Source organism: Camelus ferus, chromosome 11, assembly GCF_009834535.1.
Source record: "Camelus ferus isolate YT-003-E chromosome 11, BCGSAC_Cfer_1.0, whole genome shotgun sequence".
In the NCBI taxonomy this organism is placed as follows: domain Eukaryota; kingdom Metazoa; phylum Chordata; class Mammalia; order Artiodactyla; family Camelidae; genus Camelus; species Camelus ferus.
This window is the reverse complement of record NC_045706.1, coordinates 14,301,672-14,324,560: the sequence shown is the minus strand read 5'-3', so window position 1 is coordinate 14,324,560 and position 22,889 is coordinate 14,301,672. Positions and strand designations below refer to the sequence as shown.

The following is a 22,889-nucleotide window of genomic DNA, read 5'->3' as shown; positions in this document are numbered from 1 at the left end:
ACCACGCGCAGGGCGTGTGGGGGGGAGCGGAGGCACGCGCGAGTGGGGGAGGCGCCCCGGCGCCCCGCGGGCTCCTGCTGCAGCCCTGGCGGCTGGCTGAAGGCACCGGGGAGAACATGGCTGCTGGGGGGCCACCGAGCGCCGGCCCGGCCTGGCGAGGCTGAACTCCGCTTCCCGAGTGCCCCCCTCCCGCGTTGGGCGCGCCCACCTCGGGGCTCCCGTGGCCCCCGCCCTCCCGGGCGCGCGGGGCTGGGAGCCGAGGCAGTTGGCGCGAGCCGCGGGCGAGGCGGGGCCGCGCGCGGGTCCCCTCCCCCTCCCGCAGGTCCCCCTCCGGAGCGCCCCGCGCAGCCTGCGCCGCCGGCTCCCCGCCTCCGGCCCGGCCCGGGGCGCCGCGGCGGTGGGCTCGGCCTGCTGCGGACAAGGTCAGGAGACCGGGAGGCGATGCCCGAGTGCGACCGGAGGGACTTGAGCGGCGGCGATAGCGGCTGGGATCTGTCCCTCCTGACCGGGGAGCGGGACTGGGGCAGACGCCGGTGAGGAGGAGAAGCGGCGGCGGCAGCGGCGCGGTGCTGTCCCCTCCGGTCGGATTTCCCCTAAGGAGCATCCCTGTCCGCGCCCGCCAGCGCAGCCCCGCGGGACAGGGGCGCTGGGAAGATGGAGTCGGGGGGCCGGGCCCGCACTGGCCCCCCGCAGCCGGCGGCCCCGGGGCCGTGGAGGGCTCGGCCGGCGGGCGGCGGCGGCGGCGGCGGCGGCGGGGGCGCCTCCTCCTGGCTGCTGGACGGGAACAGCTGGCTGCTGTGCTATGGCTTCCTCTACCTGGCGCTTTACGCGCAGGTGTCTCAGTCCAAGCCGTGCGAGAGGACCGGCTCCTGCTTCTCGGGCCGTTGTGTCAACTCCACCTGCCTCTGCGACCCGGGCTGGGTGGGGGACCAGTGCCAGCACTGCCAGGGCAGGTTCAAGTAAGTGCCTTCGCCAGACCCCGGACCTCAGCCCTGTCCCGCACTCGTGACGGCCTCCCCCTCCCCGCGGCCTCGGGTCCCGGGGCTGAGAGCCTCCCGGAGCGCGCGGCGGGAGGGGGGCCCCGGCTGTTCTCCTCCAGCCGCTGAGCCTCGGGGATCCTTGACCCTTCACCGACCGCCGTGGACGTGAAGCCTTTCTCGATGGTCCAAACGTCCGCAGCGGCTCCGGTCCCCTGCTCATCAACGTTTCCACACGCAGTTACGGTGCAAAAACCGTTTTGTTAGGACACTACATTTTAATCGAAAATTATGCGCATAACTCATAAAACACTTGCGCATTGTGAAGTATCCAAACAATACAGAAATGTAAAGGTTAAAAGTTATGTTCTGTACCAGTACCTCCCTTTCCCCTCATCTTACTCCCCTCTCTAGAGGTAACCAGTGCTAACGTGTTAGTTTATTTAGTGATGGTGATCATAAGTAGAGTTTATGATGGCTTCACTGTTTGCCACACACTGTTCTGAGCGCCTTACGTGGGTATCACATTTGTTCCTCACAAGTCTATGAATTACTAGAATTATTATACTGGTTTTACAGAGAGAAATCGAAGCAATGAATTTAAGTAATTTGCCCAAGATTGCGCAGTACTAATGGCTCGGTTGTGATTCCCAATCAGCCAGCTTAACCCTAGAACGTTTACTTTTAGCCAGTATACTGTGTTGAATTTGCTAGGACAGTCCTGAACTGAGAAATACAAGAGTGACTTTGGGTTAGGTAAGAGGATGAAATACCTGGACTTTTTAATGTGATGGAGAGAACAGATTTTTCTAACTGGTTATTTGACTGTCAGTTGTTGTGTGGGAGCATCGGTTTGGTTTTTCTGAAGCTCAAGGCCCTAAGGAATTTGCTTTACAACAGTGAAGATACTTTGTTTATTTGTTGATGTTTATTGGTTGCTGCCTAGTATGAAAAGAAACGGGTGAATGTGGGGGAGTGGCAAATAAGATAGTTGAAGCCAATAGGGTATTCATCTGACAACTTGCAGACAACAGTCATTAAGTCAATCAACTTCTTAGTCTTATAGATACTTCACATGAAATTTGCTTGCTGGGTTAGTGGGTCTGAAATTGCACTATGTGGATTACTAGTACTTACTGTCAGATGATGGCAAAATCTAAGTGAAATATCTCTTGGGCCCTAAGGCAAAGGTAGGATTATGGTTCATCTTATTAATATATTGAAGGACAATTTCCTTGGAATTTTAAATAGTACATTTTCCTTTTTTTTTTTTCTTTCTTCAAACTTCTTGGTTAAGACAATGCTGCTTAAAGCTCATTGTAAAAGTATAGTTTCTTAAATGGTACTTTTAAATTTAAGTAGCTCTTACCATTTAATGTACAGCAAGTTTTTGGAAGTGAAATCTCAGAATGAAGTTTTATGAAATTCATTTGTAGCAATAGCTTGAAATGTTTCCTAGCTTTATACTTTCACAAATTAGTGTTGTAGTTTTTTTTTTAATACTTAAAAAATTGGTAGAGGTACTAATTGAAAGCTTTAAAAAGTGTTTCAAGATCAGCAAAACTATCTCACTGAATTGTGCTTGTTAGTATCCTTTTTCACTTAAGTGTTTTTAAACTTTTGCTGTGATGGTAGCAGCCAGTTTCTTTACCTAACAAGTGAGGATTTTGAACATAAGAACTGGTAGCCAACAATGAAAAAAAACCACATCCATTTTTTTACATCCTTTTATGCATAAATAGGAAGATTGCCTGACTGATATGTAATTTAGGGATATTGGCCTTTGGGTGGTAGGATTTACTATGTCTAAAGAGGACAAAAATTGCTGTAGTCCTGAGAAGCTTCTGTGTACAGTTTATAATAGTGGAATTGTTAATCAGCTAGATCAGCAGCCTGTAACCTCACTGACAGATGTTGTCCCAGTTAGTAGGAGAGAGCACAGATCAAGTTAAAACCAGCTTAAACAATATAGAGAGATGATTGGTGTTCATAAACAATGAGTAAAAGAGGAACAAATTTTTTTTTAAATGTAGATATAGTTAAATAACAATAGATCCTGAACTAATCATTGAATATTCATTTCCTTGGAAGCTATTTCCTGTGATTCATTGTACTCTATCAGTAAGCACTTGCTCATTTCTCTGTGGAATACGAACTATTAATTAGAGTCAATATAACTGGTACAACTCTGGGTTTTGTTATGTATATTCTTAGGGTAAGAAAACATGGTATTTAATGTTAAAGGGAGAAGTCAGTTTAGAAGAAAAGAGTTCTTCCTGGTACATGGTAACCTAAGAAAGGTTTATTTGAGGATGGTGGCTTGTTTTATCCAGTATTTGAAGTAATAACCCAGTGGGAAGGACTTTAACTAGAAATTCTCACTTCATTAATTATCTTGAAAATCTTTTACTAAGCTGAAGGATAGCAACCTAACAAACAGACATCAAAAATGATCAGTCTTTGTGAGCAGGTGTCAAAATTAATTGGCTGGTTCCATGGTAACTTAGCCCTGTTTCTACTATAGGGATTTCACTAGGGAATGAATACTTCTTCAAATGCTTCTTTCGAATGGAAGATTGATGGCTGGGGGGAGCAATGCAGAAGCAAATATGGTGTCTAAAGTGGTACTTTAGTCCTTTTAGGATTGACTTCAGTATTCTGCTTCCATTTGAAAAGAATAAAACTTTCAGAATTACAAGCCACTTCTCACATAGGTAAAACAAAATGAATACTGATTTTCAGCTAAAGCTAGACTGACTTAGGACTGAGAATCAGAAAGGATAGTGCCAATTTGAAATATAATAATCAAGGATATGATATATGCAAATCTGAATGACATTTACTTGAACACCTTCGTATAACATTGGGCTAGAAAATGTTTTACTATAAACTCTATTTGAATGAGTAACATTCTCTTTTAGAAGCTAGTTCTTTAGAAGTATTTTTGTAGAGTAGTTGAAATTTGTTTGTATAAATTTATATTTTGAGTTCAAACTTGGACATTTTCTTGCAAATGTGACTTGGGAACCTAAGACTTCTAATTTCTCTTAGGTAAACAAAATAACTGAAATCAATGTTCTGAGATTGGAAAATATATTATGACTATTTTATAAATGTAAATTTATTTTAAAAACACATTCATTGAATATTTCCCTAAAATCATCTATTCAATCTTATTGTATGTTCAGTGTATATAGATATTTTTTAACCTTTTAGGTCAGTCAGATATGGATACTGAATTTCACACATTTATAATGGAAGAAATCTATTTCTATTTTGATAGCAAAATGAAGATACAAAATCAGGAGTGAGGTTGTTATTGTAAATAGGAAGGGGCAGGGTTAAAAGTATAAATATTTTCCCAAAGTTTTTATTTAAAAACCCCCAACAAAAGTGTGTACACTCACATATTTATGTTATTATATTAATTATTATATTAATCCTTTTTATTAATAGTAGGGAAGATATCAGTAGCTATAAAGTTAAATTGAATGTTCCCTGTCCCTGGATCTTCTTTATTTCAAATTAAGATTGTAATGTATCATTTATATCCATGGCTTCTTTTTACATTATTAAACCATAAAATCACAGAGTAGAATTTTCAGGTAATTTAAATTGAGTATTTCTGGGATCTAAAACTGATAAATTACTTGTAGTAGCATGGTTTTCAGGACCACATGTCTGCATGATTTGGCTCCTGTGGAAGATTAGACTCACCCCTCCTTTTTTCCTGCATAGTTTTTTTAAACTTCCTTAAAAATGTCACTTCTTTTGGACTCAAGGCATTTCACATATGCTGTTATATCTCTCTGAACCCTCTTTCCTATTTGGTCTTTGCTTGGCTGATTACTAAACATCCTTCAAATCTTAGTTTCTACTAGTATCTAATGGAAGCTTTTCTGACTCCTCAGACTGGGTTACCCCTTATTAAGTACTCTTAAAGCACTAGTTTTCCTTTTTAGTACTTTCAGAATGAATTATTTAATTAAAATTGTAAGTTTTCTTTAAATTATTGTAAGAGTTTTATTGATGGATAATTGACATGCAATAAACTGTACAATTTAAAAAATTTTAGTTTATGTACACACCTCTGAAACTATCACTACAATCAAGACCATAAAACTATCCATCACACCCGAAAATTCCGTGTACCCCTTTGTAACTCCGCTCTCCTTTCTGCTGCTTCTCCTCACCCCCAGGCAACTACTGAGCTGCTTCCCTTCACTATAGATTTGTGACAAAATAACAAACTCTTTCCCAAAGTAGTTGTATCATTTTGCATTTCCACCAGCAGTGTATGAATGTTGTAGTTATTTCACATCCTCTCCAACACTTAGTGTGGTCAGTCTTTTAAATTTTAGTGGTTCTAATAGGCATGGAGTGGTATCTCATTGTGATTTTAATTTGCAATTCCCTAATGACTAATGATGTTGAGCATCTTGTTATGTCCTTACTTGCCTTCCTGTTTAATTTGCTGGAAGAATTTGTGTAAAGTTGACGTTATTTCTTCATTATGTGTTTGATAGAATTCACCAGTGAAGCCTTCGAGGCCTGGAGTTTTCAAAGTCCAAATTTAACTTTTTTAATATAAATTCAGTTGTTTAGTAGATATAACTACAAGTTCAACTTATTTAATATATGTAGGGCTATGTGACTAGAATCTATTAACATTTATTGGCCAGAATATTGACCATCTTGGTAAATATTCCTTGTGTATGTGAAGAGAATGTGTGTTGTGGTGTTGATATGTGGAGTGTTCTGTAAATTTCATTTAGGTCAGGTTGTTTGATAACTTTGTTCAAGTTTTCTAAAACCTTTCTGATTTTCTGTCTATTCTATCAGTTATCGAGAGAGGGTATTGGAATCTTTAATTATAGTTTTATATTTATCTGTTTCTCTTTGAAGTCTTAACTGTTTTTGCTTCAAGTATTTTGAAGCTCTCTTATAGGTGTATGAAATTTTCTATTATATCCTCTTGGTAAATTGACCCCTTTTTCATTATGAAATGACCATTTGTTGAAAAGACTATCCTTTTTTCATTGATGTTTGTGCACCTTTGTTGAAAATTAGTTGGACATCTCTGTTTCTTTATCTGTTTCTTAATTTTGTCTGTTCCATTGATGCATGTATCCATCCTTTAGGAAATCCCTCTCTTTTGACTACTGAATCTTTATAGTGAGTCTTGAAATTAGTGAGATTTCTCTGACTTTTTATTTTTGAAAATTCAGTTGTTCATTCCAATTCATTTTTCCACATAAATTTTAGAATCAATTTGTCAGTTCCTTAAAAAAATCATGCAGGGATTTTGAATGAGATTGTGTTGATTCAAGACATCATGTTGGGAAGAACTGACATCTGGATAATGAATTCTCTAGTCCATCAACATGATGTATTTATTCATTTACTTAGGTTTTCATTGATTTCTTTTATCAGATACAGATCCCGCATATATTTTGTTAGGTTTGTACCTAAATAGTTTGTGTTCTTGGATGCTATTGTAAGTGATAGTGTTTCTTTTAATTTCAGTTTCCAATTGTTTCTTTTAATTATGTAGAAATGCAGTTGATTTTTGTGTATTGACTTTGTATTCTGCAATGTTGCTAAGCCCACTAGGTTTCAGTAGCTTTTTTTTTGGTAATTCCTTGGGATTTTCCACATAGACAATCGTGTCATCTCTTTTACTTCTTCTTTTCGCATTATGTGCTCTTATTTTTCTTCTTGCTCTGTTGTACTGACTAGGACTTTCAACTGAATAAGAATGTAAGAGTGGATATCCTTGCCTTGTTCCCAATCTTAGGTGGAAGACATTCAGTCCTTAAACATTAAGTATCATGTTAGCTGAGGCTTTTTGTAAATGCCCTTTATTAGGTTAAGGAAGTTACCTACTGTTCCTATTTTGTGAGTTTATTAATATGAGATAATAGAAAATATACATTGGTCTCTGGCCCCAGTTCCTGGCACAGAGCTCCTTATAATTTCCTAAGTAATAAGAGCATTGGGAGCATCTCTTGTTCTAATACTAGTCTTTTACCTTTGTTCCTAACACATTGCTCCTGAAACCCTTGTAATTTCCTGGGTGACAGGAATGTCTTTCATTCTAATGAGGTGACTGTGGGGGGGCTCCTGGCTGGCTCCTGGCTGAGGGCAGGTTACCAGAAAGACCAAGTCATGATTTGAAGCTTGAAATCTTCAGCCCTGCTCCTCTTTCTCTTGAGAAGGGAGAAGGGATAATGGCTGAAAATGAAGATAATGATCCGTCATGCCTACATGATAAAGCCTCCACAAAATCCCCGAAGTATGGGGTTCGGAGAGCTTCCAGGTTGGTGAGCACATGGAATTGCTAGGAGAGAGGTGGGCCTGGACAGTGCAAGGACACTCTGAACCCTTCCCCCATACCTGCTGTGTATCTTTTCCATCTGACTGTTCCTAAATTGTATCCTTTTATAATAAACCAGTGATCTAGTAAATAAAATGTTTGAGTTCTGGGAGCCTCTGTAGCAAATTAATTGAACCCAAGGAGGGGGTCATTTTATCCCCCAATCTATGGCCAGTTGGTCAGAAGCACAGGTAATAACTGGGCTTGCAACTGGTGTCTGAAGTGGGGTGGGGCAGGGGGCAGCCTTGTAGGACTGAACCCTTAACCTGTGGAATAGGATGCTGTCTCTTGGTAGACAGTGTAAGAATTGAGTTGAATTCTTGGACATCTTACTGATGTTTGCAAATTCCTTTGCGGTGGGGAAAAACCTCCATACGTTTGGTGACCAGAAGTGAAGGGTTTGTGTGAGTAGTAAAGGAGACTCACAGGGAAGAAACACACAGTAGGGAAGACCTGAATTTTTCCCTACACAGGAGGAAAAAAAGCTTGAGTTTTTCCATTTACAATCGTGTGGGATGTTGAATTTTATCATGTCTTTCCTATATCTATTGAGATAGTCATTTGGGTCTTCTTTAATTTGTTGATATAGGACAATTAAATTGAGTTTCAAATGTTTTAATCAGCCTTACATTCCTGGGGTAAACCCCACTGGGTCAGAATGTATTATACTTCTTATATATTGTTGGATTTAATTTGCTAATATTTTGTTAAGGATTTTTGCTTCTATGTTCATGAGGGATATTGCTCTGTCACTTACTTTTCTTGTAATGTCTTTGGTTTTATTATGGTAATACTGGTCTTACAGAACGAGTTAGGAAGTGCTCCTTCTTCTTAATGTTTTCTGGAAGAATTTATGTAGAATTGCTATTAGGTTTTTCTGGAATGTTTGCTAAAGTCATCAGTGACGCCATCTGGGTCTGGGCTTTTTCTGTGTGGAAGGCTTGCTGCTGTGACTTCAATATCTTTAATAGATGTAGGGGTATTCATTTTATTTATTTCTTGAGTGAGTTTTGGCAGATTGTATCTTACAGAGAATGGGTCCATTTCATCTAAGTTTTCAAATTGATGGCCATGAAGTTGTTCATAATATTTCCTTATCCTTTTAAAGTTTGTGAGGTCTTTAGTGATATTTCTACTTCCATTTCTGATATTTGTGGTTTATGTTTTCTTTTTCCTTGCCTAGTCTGGCTTGACACTTATTAATGTTACAGATCTTTTCAAACAATATGTATTTGGTTTCATTGATTCCTGCTATTTTTTTCTTTTGTTGTTGTTTTCAGATTCATTGATTTCTGCTTCCTTTGGTTTTTAATTTGCTTTTCTTATTCTAGTTTTTTAAGATGAAAAGCCTAGATAATTAATTTGAGATGTTTCTTCCTTTTAATAAAAGCATTTTAATGCTATACATGTTCTTCTAAGCACTGCTTTAGCTGAATCTCGCATATCGTGATATGCAATACTTTGGTTTTTACTTAGTGTGATTGAACTTGAGACATTCTTTTTGGCTTATGTAGAACTGTTTTTTTTAAAATTTTCAAATATTTGGGAATTTACTAGAGATTTTTCTGTTATTTATTTTTAGTTAAATTACATTATGTTTAAAGATACGTGCCTTGTGTGATTCTAGTTCTTACAAATCTGTTAAGACTAATTTTTTGGACAAAATATGGTGTATTGTGGTGAATGTTACATGTGCAGTTGAAAGAATGTCTATTCTGCTATTGAGTGGAGTGTTACAGAAATGTCTGGAAGGCCACGTCGGTTGTTGGTGGTGTTCAGATCTTCTGTATCCCTGATTATATTCATTCTTCCTTCTTGTTCTGTTGATTACTGAGGGAGGAGTACTGAGTCTCCAACTATAATTACAGATTTGTCTCTTTGTCTCCTTTCACTTCTATCAGTTTTGCTTCTTGTATTTTGAAGCTTTTTTTGTAGATGCACACATAATTAGAATTAAGTATTTTTAGTGAACTGACCCATTCATCATAATATAACTTCGTATCTTTTTTTCTTTGCTTTGAAGTCTAGTTTGATATTAATAGCCACTCTTGCTTTCTTCTGATTATTATTGGCATGATGTATCTTTTTTGACTTGGACAGAATAGTGTGTGTGAGTATGAATGTATGCATGTATATGTATGTGTGTGTGTGTGTATATATATATATATACACACACATATATATATATACACACATATTAAATCCAATTGAATAATCTCTGTCTTTATATTGGTTTGTTGAGACTATTTACATTTAATATATTTGGATTTATTTTAGTATTCCATTGTAATTTTCTGTCGGCCCTTTGGGTGTATGTCTTTCTATTATTTTTGTAGTTATACTAGATTACACTATGCATAGCTAACTTTTTATAGTCTGTTCAGAATTAATAATAAATTACTTTAAGTAAAGTTAAGAAGGTTTAGAATCATATAGTTCCATTTATCCTCACCCACTGACCTTTGTTATAATTGTCATATATATTACATCTATACATATGGCAAGTCTCACCAGATAAAGTTATAAATTTTGCTTTCAGTGATCATACATATTTTAAAGGACTTAAGGAGGGGAATAGTCTTTTTTTTTTAATTGAAGTATAGTTGGTTTACAGTGTTTCAGGTGTACAACAAAATGGTTCAGTTGTACGGATGTATATATATATTCTTTTTCAGATTCTTTTTCATTATGTGTTATTATAAGGTATTGAATATAGTTCTTTGTGCCATACAGTAGGTCCTTGTTTATTTTTTATATACTGGTGTGTATCTGTTAATCCCAAATTCCTAATTTATTCCTCCCTCCCCTTTCCCCTTTGGTAATGTAAGTTTGTTTTCTAAGTCTGTGAGTCTGTTTCTGTTTTGTAAATAAGTTCATTTGTATCATTTTTTTTTTTTTTTAGTTTCCACATATAAGTGTTATCATATGATATTTGTCTTTCTCTGTCTGACTTATTTCACTTAGTGTGATCATCTCTAGGTCCATCCATCTTGCTGCAAATGGCATTATTTCATTCTTACTATGAGTGTGCATGTGTGTGTTTGTATATCTATATATAGATAGATATTGATATAAGATGTGGTATGTGTGTGTGTATGTATGTGTGTATATATATACACACACACCACATCTTCCTTATCCATTCATCTGTTGAACATTTAGGTTTTCCCATGTCTTAGATATTGGTTTGTTGGTATTTTGTTGAGGATTTTTTTGCATATATGTTCATTAGTGATTTTTTTTTTTGCTATCTTTGTCTGGTGTTGGTATCAGGGTAATGGTGGCCTCATAGAATGGATTCAGAAGTGTTCTTTCCTCTGCAGTATTTTTGGAAATAGTTTCAGAAGGATAGGTGTTAAGTCTTTTCTGAATGTTTGGTAGAATTCATCTGTGAAGCCATCTGGTCCTGGACTTTTGTTTGTTGAGGTTTTAAATTACTGATTCAGTTTCATTACTGGTAATTGGCCTGTTCATATTTTCTATTTCTTCCTGGTTCAGTCTTGGGAGATTGTGTTTTTCTAAGAATTTGTCCATTTCTTCCAGGTTCTCCATTTTATTGGTGTATAGTTGCACATAGTAGTCTCTTACGATCCTTTGTATATTTGTGGGAAAATAATCTTTTTTGTTTTCTCAGATATCTACTCTTCCTTTTACTCTTTGTTTACTTCTCAAGATATACATTTCCTTGTAGCATCATTCCCTTTTGTCTGAATCATTTCCCTTTGCATTTCTTTTTGAGCATGACTGCTGCTGATGTATTTTCTTAGTTTTCCTTGTTCTGAGAGTATCTGTGTCTTTTTTAATGAAGGATATTTTCGCAAGTACAGAATTCTGTGTTGACAGTTCTTTTCTTTCAGCACTTTAAAGATGTTGCTTGACACTCTTCTGGCTTCCATGGTTTCTGATGGGAAATCTGCAGTCATTCTAATTGTTCTTCCCATAAATATATAGAGAATTTCATTTTTTTTTCTAGCTACTTTCAAGCTTTTTATACATCTTTTGTTTTCAGCACTTCAGATTCTGATGTATCTGGATGTGGCTTTCTTTGAATTTACTCTGGTTAGGGTTTGCTGAGCATCTTGAGTTTTTATTTCTGTCTTTTACCAAATATAAGATTTAAAAAAAACCATTATTTCTTCAAATATGTTTTTCTACACCAATCCTTTTCTCCTCCTGGGACTTCAGTGATGCTAATGTTGGCTTTGGTTTAGCATCACAGAACTTGAAGCTCTGCTAGCTCTTTTTTTTCTTTTATCTTTTTTTCTTTCTTCAGATTGTACAGTTTCTGTTGAACTATCATCAGCTTCACTGACTGTCTCCTCTCCGACCTTCATTATGCTTTTGAACCCATCCAATCATTTTTAAATTTAAGATATATTTTTCATTCCTAACATTTCTGTTTTGTTCTTTTTTATGATTTCTGTTTCTCTGGTGAAAACTTCTCTCCCCATTTCATTTAAGTGTCTTTACCCGTACCTCGTGGAGTCCTGTTGTAATAGCTAACATCTTTGTGTGATGATTCCAGTTTCTAGATTTTCTTAGGATTGACGTCTGTTGATTACCTTTTCCATTGAAAATTCATTTCTTATTCCCGGCTCTTTGTATGTTGAGTAATTTTGGATTTATTCTGGGCATTGTGAATGTTATGTTGTGTGGGTTCTGGGTCCTGTTATTCCCTGGAGAATGTTGATTTTTAAAATCTGTTTACTTATTTATTTTTATTTAGTAGGCAACTGACCAGTTAGGTTTGAGTAGCAACTTCTCCGTCTTGCTTTCTGAGGGCAGTGGTTCTAATCTCAGTTCCATTTTTAAAACCTTTGGCTCTGAATGCACACACATGCCACTCAGGGATTAGTCTGAATCTTGTACAATGTTTTAAATTTTAATTCAGTTCTGAAAGCCTTTGTTAAGCTGCTTTTGGGTCTGCCCCACACATGAGCAGCTCAGATTGAGCCTGAGTCTTATGTGTGTTCATAAGAATTAGGGTATTTCCATTTTCAGCTCTCTCTCCCTTGCAATTTCCCCGCACTCTCTGGCTTGAAGGGGCCGAACTTTCCCCCAGTTATTCTTGCTGCTAAAGAGACAGTTTCTCTTAAGAGCTGATCTGCACATGCATGTGCTGCTGCTGGTCTCTCAGGGTTTGCATCCTTGCCATCTCTGTGGCCATTATCTTAGTGAAGTCCCAAAGTTTTCCTTCTTGAGTTGTTACAGTAGCCCTTTAACTGATCTCTCTGCTTCTGTTTTTTTTTTTTTTTTCTCTCTCTTGCTAATCTAGCCTTTACTGCTGCCAGAGTTTGCTTTATAAAACAAAAATTTGATCATATCTCTCTCTTGTCTAAGAGCTGGAGTATTTAAGGTAGTGAGTGATGCCAGGGTTTCTTAAGAAGCATCTGTTGTCAGTCAAGTTGTTGTGCTCCTCTAGATGGTGTGGCATCTTCCTCTCTCTCTTTTTTTTTTTCTCTTTGGTTTTCAGAAATTTGGTTATAATGTGTGTGGATATGGACTTCTTTGAGTGTATCTTGTTTGTTATTTGCTCAGCTTCTTGCTTTGTAGGTTTATAGCTTTCTCAAAATTTGCAAAACATTGTTATCATTTCTTCAGATATTTTTTCAGCTCCAGGCTTTTTTCTTCTCTCCTTCTGTGACTCCAGTGAGACAACTGTCAGATCTTTTGTTATTGACTTCAGGTCACTAAAGCTCTGTTCATTTCCTTCAGTCTGTTTTCTTTCTATTCAGATTGGAAGATTTTTTATTTATATATCTCTGTGTTCACAGATTCTTCCCTCTGTCTCTTCCATTCTGCTCTCGGGTCCATCTTGTGAGTTTTTATTAAAAAGTTTTATTTATTATAGTTTCCCATTTTGTTATTCTTTATGTCTTCAGTTTCTTTGCTTGCTTTGCTGAAACTTTAATTTTTATATTTATTATGAAAGTCATGGTACCTGCTGATTATCTCCTCTCAAGTGAGTTGAGATTTTGTATGGCAGGTAATTTTGGATTGTATTGTGGATATCTTGAGTCTTGTGTATGAGACTCTGGTTCCTATTTAAATATTCTGTTATAGAGGCAGTCAACTCATTTTGTCATATATGACCTAGCTCACTTTTTAAAAATGACAGCTTTCTTGAGTTATAGTTTACATACCATAATATTCATACATACCATGATACCTTTTTAAACTGTATGATTCAGTGGTCTTTAGTATATTCAGAGAGTAGTACAACCATCACCACTCTCTAACTTTAGAACTCCTTCATCACCCCATTAAAAAACCCCCATTTGCAGTCTCTCCATTTTCCCTACCCACCAATTCTGCTAATCTAGGCAGCCACTAATTTACTTTCTTCCTCTATGAATTTACTTATTATGGACATTTCATATACATGGAATCATACAATATATGGTCTTTTGTCACTGGTTTCTTTCACTTAGTATGTTGTCAAATTTCATCACATGGCTGTTCTACACTTTATTTTCCTGTCCATCAGCTGATGGACATTGGGTTGTTTCTGTCTTTTTCATATTATGAATAATGTTGCTGTGAATTTTTGTGTGCAGATTTTGGCGTGGACATATGTTTTAATTTCTCGTGTATGTACTAGGAGTGTGCTGGCTCACTTTTGTGCTCAGATTCCAATGCCAGTTTAGTTTGAGACCCTTGGCTGTACCATTCTGCTCTGCCTTACTTGTCCGCTTCCTGGAGACCGTTCTGAAAGCCAGGCGGCACTCCCTTCTAAAAGTTCCGCTGTGTTGATGCTGACCGTGGGCCACCTGAGGGTGTGCCTAGTCCTTCATACACAGGTGTAGAGAGTCCCCCTTTTCACCTTCCTCATCTTTGTAATTTCTTCCCATTCTCTAGTTAGGAGGAACAGGGGTACTGAGTCCCCTGCCATTTGCCTAAGTGCAGGGCACAGGTGGTCCACCCGACGCGGCCTCTGCAGCTGCTGCGCCCCCCAGTGGTGGGAGGCAAGGGTGCCGCTTCTTTGCAGATGAGTGCTTAGTGTGAGGTAGGTGTGGCTGGAGGGACTGCACCCCTGCATCCTCCCTCGGTGGGGGAGGAGGGTTACTTACTTGTTTTATAGGGAAAACAGAAGCATTTAGAAAATAAAAGCACTGTGTGAATCAGGCACTTTCAAGTTGATTCTGTGTCTCTTAAAAAATAGAAAATTTAAGAGCGTTTTCCGTGTTTTGATGTATTAAGTTTAATGCCAGGCTTCATTTGTACTTTACGGCAATGTAATTATGCTAATAGGGAATTTTTTTTCCTAGAAAATAGAACTTACTCTATTTCATGTAAGATTAATATTAATAGCATTAAAGAGCATTTCACAAGTTAAATTATGAGTTTAGAGGAGCAGTGACCTAATGTGGTGAAAAGAGCTCTTACAAGTATTGCCTTTTTTGTTGTTGATGAGAATTCTGTGAGGTAGATGATATTATTCTCACTTTACAGTGGGAATAGAGAGGGAGAGACCTGAAGCAATTACTTACGCAAAGTCTGATAGCTACTAAGCGACAGATGAGTTGCCAAAACTTGTCTGTCTGGCTCTTTTTCCACAGCAAGCCATCCTCTACCCTTCAGTACGAAGTTTCTCCTTAGTTATAAATTCATAGTCTTCTTGATTTCCAGATAGCATAAGTGTACTCAAGATCCTGAGTTTTGGTACCAAACTGATAAGGGTTTAAGATCTGTTTCTGCCAGTGGGTCATGAACATTACATGGATTTTCTCTTCTACTTCGCTGAACACTTGATACGTATTATCTCGTGACGTTTTAAAAACAATCTTATGAAATAAGTACTGTTGTTACAACTATTTTACACATAAGGAAAATGAGACTTGGAGAGATTGAGTAACATAACCATTAAGTGACTGAGTTGAGATTCTTGCAGTGCTTCTAAAGTTTTGCCTGTTTCCTCCCCAGTGGAAAAGCAGTAGCTTCTGATTGGTGAGTTATGGGGCAAAAACTGGGCATGCAAGGCTCAGCCAGTTCAGAGAGATTGCATTCTACCTACCTTCTTCCATACAGTAAGGGCCCTGCCTGGAAATACGGACCAGCAGTTACTGTGTAAAGACTGTTGCCCAGTGGGTCTGACTATTCTTTGTTGAGTGGTTATGCTGGTACCAAAACCATATTCCTTGATAAACAGGATTTATGGTTTCAGACACTTTGTCATATTAAAACGATTACACCTTCTTATTTTTGTAATATCTTAAATTTTTTTAATTCATGGCCAGACTAGAGAAGGACACTCTGATTTAATTTTAGTATTGTTTAATTTTTGTGCTGGTTTTCCTGCATTTAGTAGTGTCCATTCTTGTATTATAAACAGTTCAGCATGCTTATTTGATTAAGGACTCTAGATGGGGCAGTTTCAGCGAGATGAGGCATCGGCAAGGCATCTGGACACATGCAGGCATCCAGACAGGGCCTGGCAAACTTCTTCCCTAAAGGGCCAGACAGTGGGTGTTCTAGGCTTTGTGGGCCAGATGGTCTCTGTTGCACTGCTCGGCTGTGTCCTTGCAGCCTGTTAGCAATCTCAGATGTATGTAAACAAACGGGTGTAGTTGTGCTCCAGTATAAGTTTGTTCACACAAACAGGCAACAGGCCAGTAGTTACGGAGCCCTGATCTGCCATGTCAGTATGGTTCTCAGTTTAAGAACACTCAGTTTAAGAACACAAAATTAAAAAGAAGTTAATTGTTTGAAACTTAGAACGCATCGTAGAAACAATGTTAGAAACAGTAGTTGTGTAAGAGGCTTATTTTACCTTTCACGTAGCTGGACTGTATGCTACCTCGGTTTTTGAAATACCTACGCAGCTGGAATGGAAAGATGTTAAGGAGTGGGAAGTGGAGAAATAGACTGGAAACTAGGTGTTTGTGGTCAGAGTGTGATCTTGCAGGGTAAGACTTCTCAGTTTTAGAAGAGGAACCGTTTCAGGTTGTGAAGATGTCCAGAGCGTGTGCTTTGCTCTGGTACCATGGAGGCCAAGCTGCAGAAGAGGTGAGGAAGCTGAGAAGGGGGGATTGCTCCTTCCTTGTTGTGGGGTGGTGGGAGTCTTCCCTCCCTTACTGCCCACCTCTCGGTGGTGAGAAAGGATTTTCCTTTCCTTTTATCTTGGCTGGGGTCAGTCCCCCAGGTTTCCAGTAGAGTGGAAGTGGGAAAGAGGAGACCTCTGTGCAGTGAGCAGAGGCAGAGGGAGGCTCTCTGTCGGGGCTTTAGTGCTGGGAGTTGGGGATGAAGGGAGAGAAGGCGCTCAGGGGCTGTGGTAAGCAGAGTTTTCTTGTAAGTCTGTGTGATTGTGCCTCTGAAGGGGAAGGGGATGGGACAGAGTGGCTGGTGTTCACGTGCTCCCGCTGGGTAGTCTAGGTGGGGAAACAAGGAGTTCCTTCGCATCACCTCTTTTCGGTGGAAGATTGGGTTATAGTGGCAGCTCCTAGAGTATAAATTTCTTTAAAAGAAGGGAGATATATTTTAAACTATGATAGGAGTTGGGTGGGAAACAGGACAGGACTGGGTCAGTTGAGTAGGTGGGGCTGTAGACAAATAGAGGGGTTTTTGGGAAAGAAATCCCAAGTAGTGGTAGAGGGATGTATTCCTAACTCGGAAGATGGGTTATATTGTAGGTGATAGTTGTAAGGCTGTCTACTCTTAAATTTCCAGCTTCGTTTTCTTATGAGAAGAACTATAGAGTTTGTGGCTATGTATTACTGTGCCTCTTGGATATGTTACACTTCTCTTGCATTAAAGAAGAAATTGAAATAGAAGTGGCTGTGTAGAGACACGGAACAAATGAGAATTTTCTCTAAAATTAAGGCTCTGAGGCTTTAAACTGTTATTACACAGGCTTTATTTATGTCTGATAGTTTGTATCATTAGGTTCAGCACTGATTTTGGAAGTATTTACAATTTAAATTAGAGCAATATTTTGATTTTAAGGGTTTGTTACAACTGTAATTTAGAAGCTAGGGAGAAGGATTTCTTAATAGACCCTACTGAGGGAATCGAAATGAGGCTTAGATCCAGAGGAAACTTGTACACAGAATTTCCTATTTTATTTCCTTGCTTTTTGAGAGAATGGAAATACGTGATTTTAAGGTTGTGATAATAACATTTCTAAGTTTTCATTTATATTCTCTATTTGTTGAGACATCATTTTCCTAGTTAGCTCCTTGTTCATGGTTTCCTTTAGCATTTTTGAGTCTATTTAAAATGGTTGATGTAAAGTCTTCATCTAGTAAGTGCAATGTCTGTGTTTCCTCAGGTAGTTTCTGTTAATTTCTCCTGTGAATGAGCCATACTTTTTGTTTCTTTGTATATTTCATAATTTTTTGTTTGAGACTGGACATTTGATTATTATAATGTGACAACTCTAGAAATCAGAGTATTTGTTTAATGACTTTTCTAAACTATTTTTGGAATGACTGTGTTCTTTGTTGTGTGTGGTTTCTAAAGTCTCTGTTCCTTTAGCTTGTGGTCAGCTGGTGTTTTGATGTACATTTCCTGAATGCCTGGAGCCAAGAAAAGATAAAGAACTCTTCCTGTCTCTGCAGATTGACTCTGCTGGGACACTCCTTCGATGGTTAGCCAGGTTGTTGATGACTCTGCCTTGGCCTTAACTTCCTTCTTGCTCTGAATCTAAAAATTAGCCACAGGTGGAAGTGTACAGTCTTCTTCTCAGGTCTTTTCTGAGCATACAGTCTCAGAAAAGTCTCCTTGGGAATGCATGTGGCTTCCCAAATTCCCATGTGTACGTCCATACACTAGATAACTTTTCCATGTCCTAATTCTTAAAAGAATCTCTCTCCCAAGATTTTCCTCCCAGGTTCTTGGTGTATTTGTTTGCTTCTACTGTAATGTCTTGTAATGATGTTCCTATTTTTCTTTTTGATGATGGTAATGATCATTATTATTATTATATTTTTTGTGACCAAAGTTTTGCCAGGGGTTTATTGATTTTATTAGTATTCATTAAGACAACTTTTAGTTGTGTTAATTTTCTTTATTGTATGACTATTTTGTACTTCTGAGATTTCTGTTCTTTATTATCCCTTATATTTTCTTTTGCTTTAATTTATAGTTCTTTTTCTGACTTCTTGACATGCAGCTTTGGATAGCTGATTTTTAACTTCCCAATATGTATATATTTAGAGCTATAAATTTCTCTCCAAACACTGCTTGAGCTTCATCTCATAAATTTTGATATGTTGTGGTTTTAGTATTAAAAATTAAAGATTTTTCTAATTATCCTTGGGCTTAGAATTCTGTTGTTTAATTTTTAAACATTTGGGGATTTTTATTTATTTTTGCGTGGTTACTGTATATGGGGCTGCCGCTAATTACAAGGCTTTTGGATGCATGATTACTATAGCCAATTGCCATTGATGGATTAAATTGATTTAATTCAGTTCTGGTGTTACTTGTTGCGACTTAAGGACAAGTACAGGCTTACCTCGGAGATGTGCATGTTTCAGTTCTGGATCACCACAATAAAGCCAATATTGCAATAAAAAAGCTACATGAAATTTTCAGTTTCCCAGCAGATATAAAAGCTATGTTTATGTTATACTGTAGTCTATTATGTGTACACTAGCATTGTGTCTAAAAAATGTGCATACCTGAACTAAAAAATGCTAGCCATCATCTGAGTTTTCAGCAAGTCACAATTTTTTTGCTGGTGGAGGGTTTGAAATACTTTGAGAATTACCAAAATATGACACAGAGACACAAAGTGAGCAAATGCTATTGGAAAAATGGCAGCAACAGACTTGCTCCACGAAGGGTTGCCACAGACCTTCAATCTGTAAAAAGCGCAGTGTCTGTGAGGTGTGACAGAGTGAAGTGTGATAAAACAAGGTGTGCCTGGAATCACTTAGAGAGGGCAAGGATTTATTTTTCTCACTGTCAGCCTTGACTTCTTAAAGGACTTTCGCAGGCCCAAAGGGTTGAAAATATCTAGGGGCTCAAGATTCTCAGTACAAGTCCCCAGATGGCGCCCTCCTAAGTATTAGGGGTGCTGTCTTTAGCACTGAAGTCTTGACAGGGCTGCAAATTAACCTTTTCCTGTAATTCTGCTTCTCTCACAGTCTGGTCCTGGGCCTGTTTTTCAGTTTGATCTACCCTGTGACTTCGGGGATAGTGTTTAAGTGTTACAGAGTCCCCTAGTAATTATGTATCTAAAACTGGTGGTTGGCAGATTGAGTCTTATAGGATGTTGGGGAATCTGTTCATGAGTGGGAGTCTCACTATAGGCGTTCTGCTGCAGTTTTCTTCCCTCGACACATCAATGGCTTTTAACAGCAATCAACTAATTCCACAGTCCTTATGATTACCCTTGCTACTCTATTTCTCAAATGTCAGAGATACTGCATAAGCCTGTTGCATTCAGTCAGTGCATCACCTTCCTCTGGTATCCTGTCTCAGTTGAGTGCAAGTGACAGTTTTGTCATTGTGATGGTATAGCACGCCACTCTGTCTACTGCCCTCAGTGTGGCTCTTGCTGCATCTGGCCAGTGAGTGATCTAAGCCCAGAATCCCATCTTGAAGTTCAGTTTCCTGGTACTGTTAGTTTGGTCACCCTCCCCTCCACTGCCTTAAAGCAGATCCTGAGACAAGAATTAAGCATATGTAGCATATTTGGGAGACTCAGGGACACTGACAGATGTGATATAGAGAAGAGCAGGAGCCAGTCAGAGAGGTATGTTAGCTTCCACGTTGGGTGACTGGAGCTGTATCCCACAAGGAAGAGCTGGGGGGCAAAGTACACCTCGTTATATCCCAGCAGAGGTGAGGGAGCTTGGGGTTTCTAGAAGTCATTCATGGGCTAAGGGCTAAGGATGCTGATCCACAGGCATTTTCAGCCCATCACATGAACAGGAAGAGTAGGTTCTAGTGGCTAGAGGAAGCCCTTCAACAAAGACGTGGGCTTGAGGAAGTCGGGCTGGAGTGTGTGAAATGGTAGGAGGGTCTGAGAGGGTAAGTGTAATGCCGACACTGTTGGCAGCTACATAGGATATGTCTATTTCCAACTATGCAAGATAATACCAAATTCTTTTCCAAAGTTGCTGCACTGATTTATTCCTATGAGAATTCTTTTTCTCCACATTCTTGCTAATATTTGATATTATCAGTCTTTTTAATTTTAGTCATTCTGTTGGGTACATAGTGGCATGTTATTGTGATTTTATTTTGCATATCCTTGATTATTATTATTGGTTGGTTTGGGTCCAATCAGGAAAGAGAATCCCTTAGTAATTTTAATAGGAAAAGTTTAATGTAAAGAATTATTGGCTGTAACAGGAATTGGAGTAGTGAGGAACTGGTTAGTAAGAAGTAAAGAGAACTCTGCCAAATATAGAATTAGTGGGTTTAAGGAGCACCCACTACCACTGTTATGGCTGAGACAGAGCACTTAAGTGAGAGCCCCTGTGTCCTGGCCTGAGATCCAGACTGTGTTGGGAGGGAGGCTGTGGCTTATGGATGGCAAAAAAGTCGCTGTAAAGCTGGACCTACGGAACTTGCTTCACATCTGCCCTTTGGACTTGCCATGGTTACCTTATAGGATGCTGGGGAAAGCTGCTCATGGAGTGGTGTCTCACTGGAGACACTCTGCTGCAAAACTGCCCGAGGGGAAGTGCTGGGGGAAGCTGCTGGTGGCTGGGGCTGGCGGCCATCAAGTACTGTAGAAGTCTATGCCAGAGAAGCCAGGTGGTGCAGGAGCTTAATGAGTGAGTACATTGGAGCCAGGAAGCAAATCTCTTGTCTCCTGCAGTCTCTCCAGTGTGCTCTGCTGACAAAGCATGCCAGTTTAACGTCATGTCATCTGGCAAAAAAAAAAAAAAAAAAAAAAAAAAAAGTAAAGGACCCACATTCACTTTTGCAGAGTAGGCAAATAGTGTGAATTTTGAGGTGAGAGGTGATGGATAACTGGCACAATCTGTCCTTCAATTATTCAGCTTCTTTTGTCTGCATCCTGCTAAACATATGTGAACTCTCCTCAAACCAACAACACTGTATTTATACCTAAGAAGTTACACTTTTTCCAGGTGAAGAAGTTCTCGCCCTTTGTTCAAAGTGAGGAAACACACAGTTTCAAGAGGCATTGTATCCATCACTGGTTATTTAATTGTTCTTCATGTTGAGTCACTAAATATTCCATGATTCGAAGTCTAAATTGTAAAGTTAACTTACAACAACTTGTATATAAAAATAAAAAAGTGAGGGAGAGAAAAGACACACACACACACACACACACACACACACACAAGCACAACAGCAAGTAGAAACTATGGAAGCTGTTACAGTACTTATTATTTAATTTATTAAAAGACTGTAATCAATATGTATGGTTTTGTTCTGCTCCCCATTCCACATTTGCCCTGCCCTCAGCCAGAATCTCAGCTTATTGGAGTCTTACCTGGTGGAATGACTCAAACCCATTGGGTTGAACTCTGGATCATCCTGTTCTAGTTTGGATATTTTTTTATGAAACTGTCTTCTATGTGTTGTTAAACTTGTCCATCGAATTCTTCATTTTGATTATTGTAGTTTCATAATTTTGATTATTGTAGTATTAGAATTTCCACTTTTTTCAAATATGCTGTTAGTTTTTTACCGTTTTCAATTAACTGCCAAAATTTTAAATCTTGTCTTTTGTGTTTTTGAACTTAGTAAATCATGTTTGTTTTACAGGTCACACCTGTAATCTCTAAAATTGGAATATCTCCAGGTCTCTTCCCGAAGATATTGTTGGTTCTTATTTTGTTCTCTTCTATGTTCATATGTCTGGTTCTCTTTGGTCCTAATAGACATTTTATTTGAAAAATTATTGGTGGAAATAATTTGAGGCCTAGGATAATGTTATCTTTCTTTAGAGAGTGTTTTTGTACCTTCTGTTAGGAGCCTTGGTATACCAGCCCTTCTAGTCTCCCCTTAAGTCAGCGGGAGGTTTTGAGGTTTTCTGCCGCTTAGATGTCTTGTAGCTGGATTGCAGTCCTTGTAAAGGCTGGTTTCTGGTACACCCATACCCTAAATAGCAAATCCTGTGTCCCCGTTCAGAGTGTCATGTTGTTTATTTGAGCCCCTCCTTTTTGTAGGTTATTGCCTCCAGCATTTGTCCCCCTCCCTCCTTAAGGCTTGCAAAAGCACTCTTAACCTTTCGGCAATCTCTAATAAATAGACAGATTTCTCCAGAGCAAAAGTAGCTCTGGATGCCTGGTTGCTCCGAAAGAATTGGCGACTTCTGGATCTTGACATGGTAGATGTTTCCATTTTGTTACTTAGATTTTAAAACTGTTCCTTAGCTTTTAAAGTTATTTTCAGTGGAGGTTTGTCTGAATTAGCTTATTTGGTATTATTGGAAGTAAAAAATCAGGACAGGTTATTTGACTTGTTATTTAAACTGTTTTCTCATCTGTGATATGGGATTAATAATAAATTAATAATAATTTCATGAGGTTTTTGACATTTTTAAGTATGCATTTACAGTAATACCCGACACGTGGAAAATGCTCAGTTTATTATTACATTAATTT

At 38.8% G+C, this 22,889-nt stretch overlaps 1 protein-coding gene across 4 annotated transcripts in view; it reads left to right on the top strand.

The window, feature by feature from the left end:
* Positions 1-591: 591 nt before the first annotated feature.
* Positions 592-22,889, top strand: part of ATRNL1 (attractin like 1) — a 593,456-nt gene continuing 571,158 nt past the window's right edge. For all 4 annotated transcript variants that reach the window (XM_032490833.1, XM_032490832.1, XM_032490834.1 and 1 more), the window contains exon 1: positions 592-959. In XM_032490833.1, the coding sequence (XP_032346724.1) occupies positions 655-959 (305 nt within the window). In that variant the 5' untranslated portion in view covers positions 592-654. The remainder of the gene's footprint in view (positions 960-22,889) is intronic.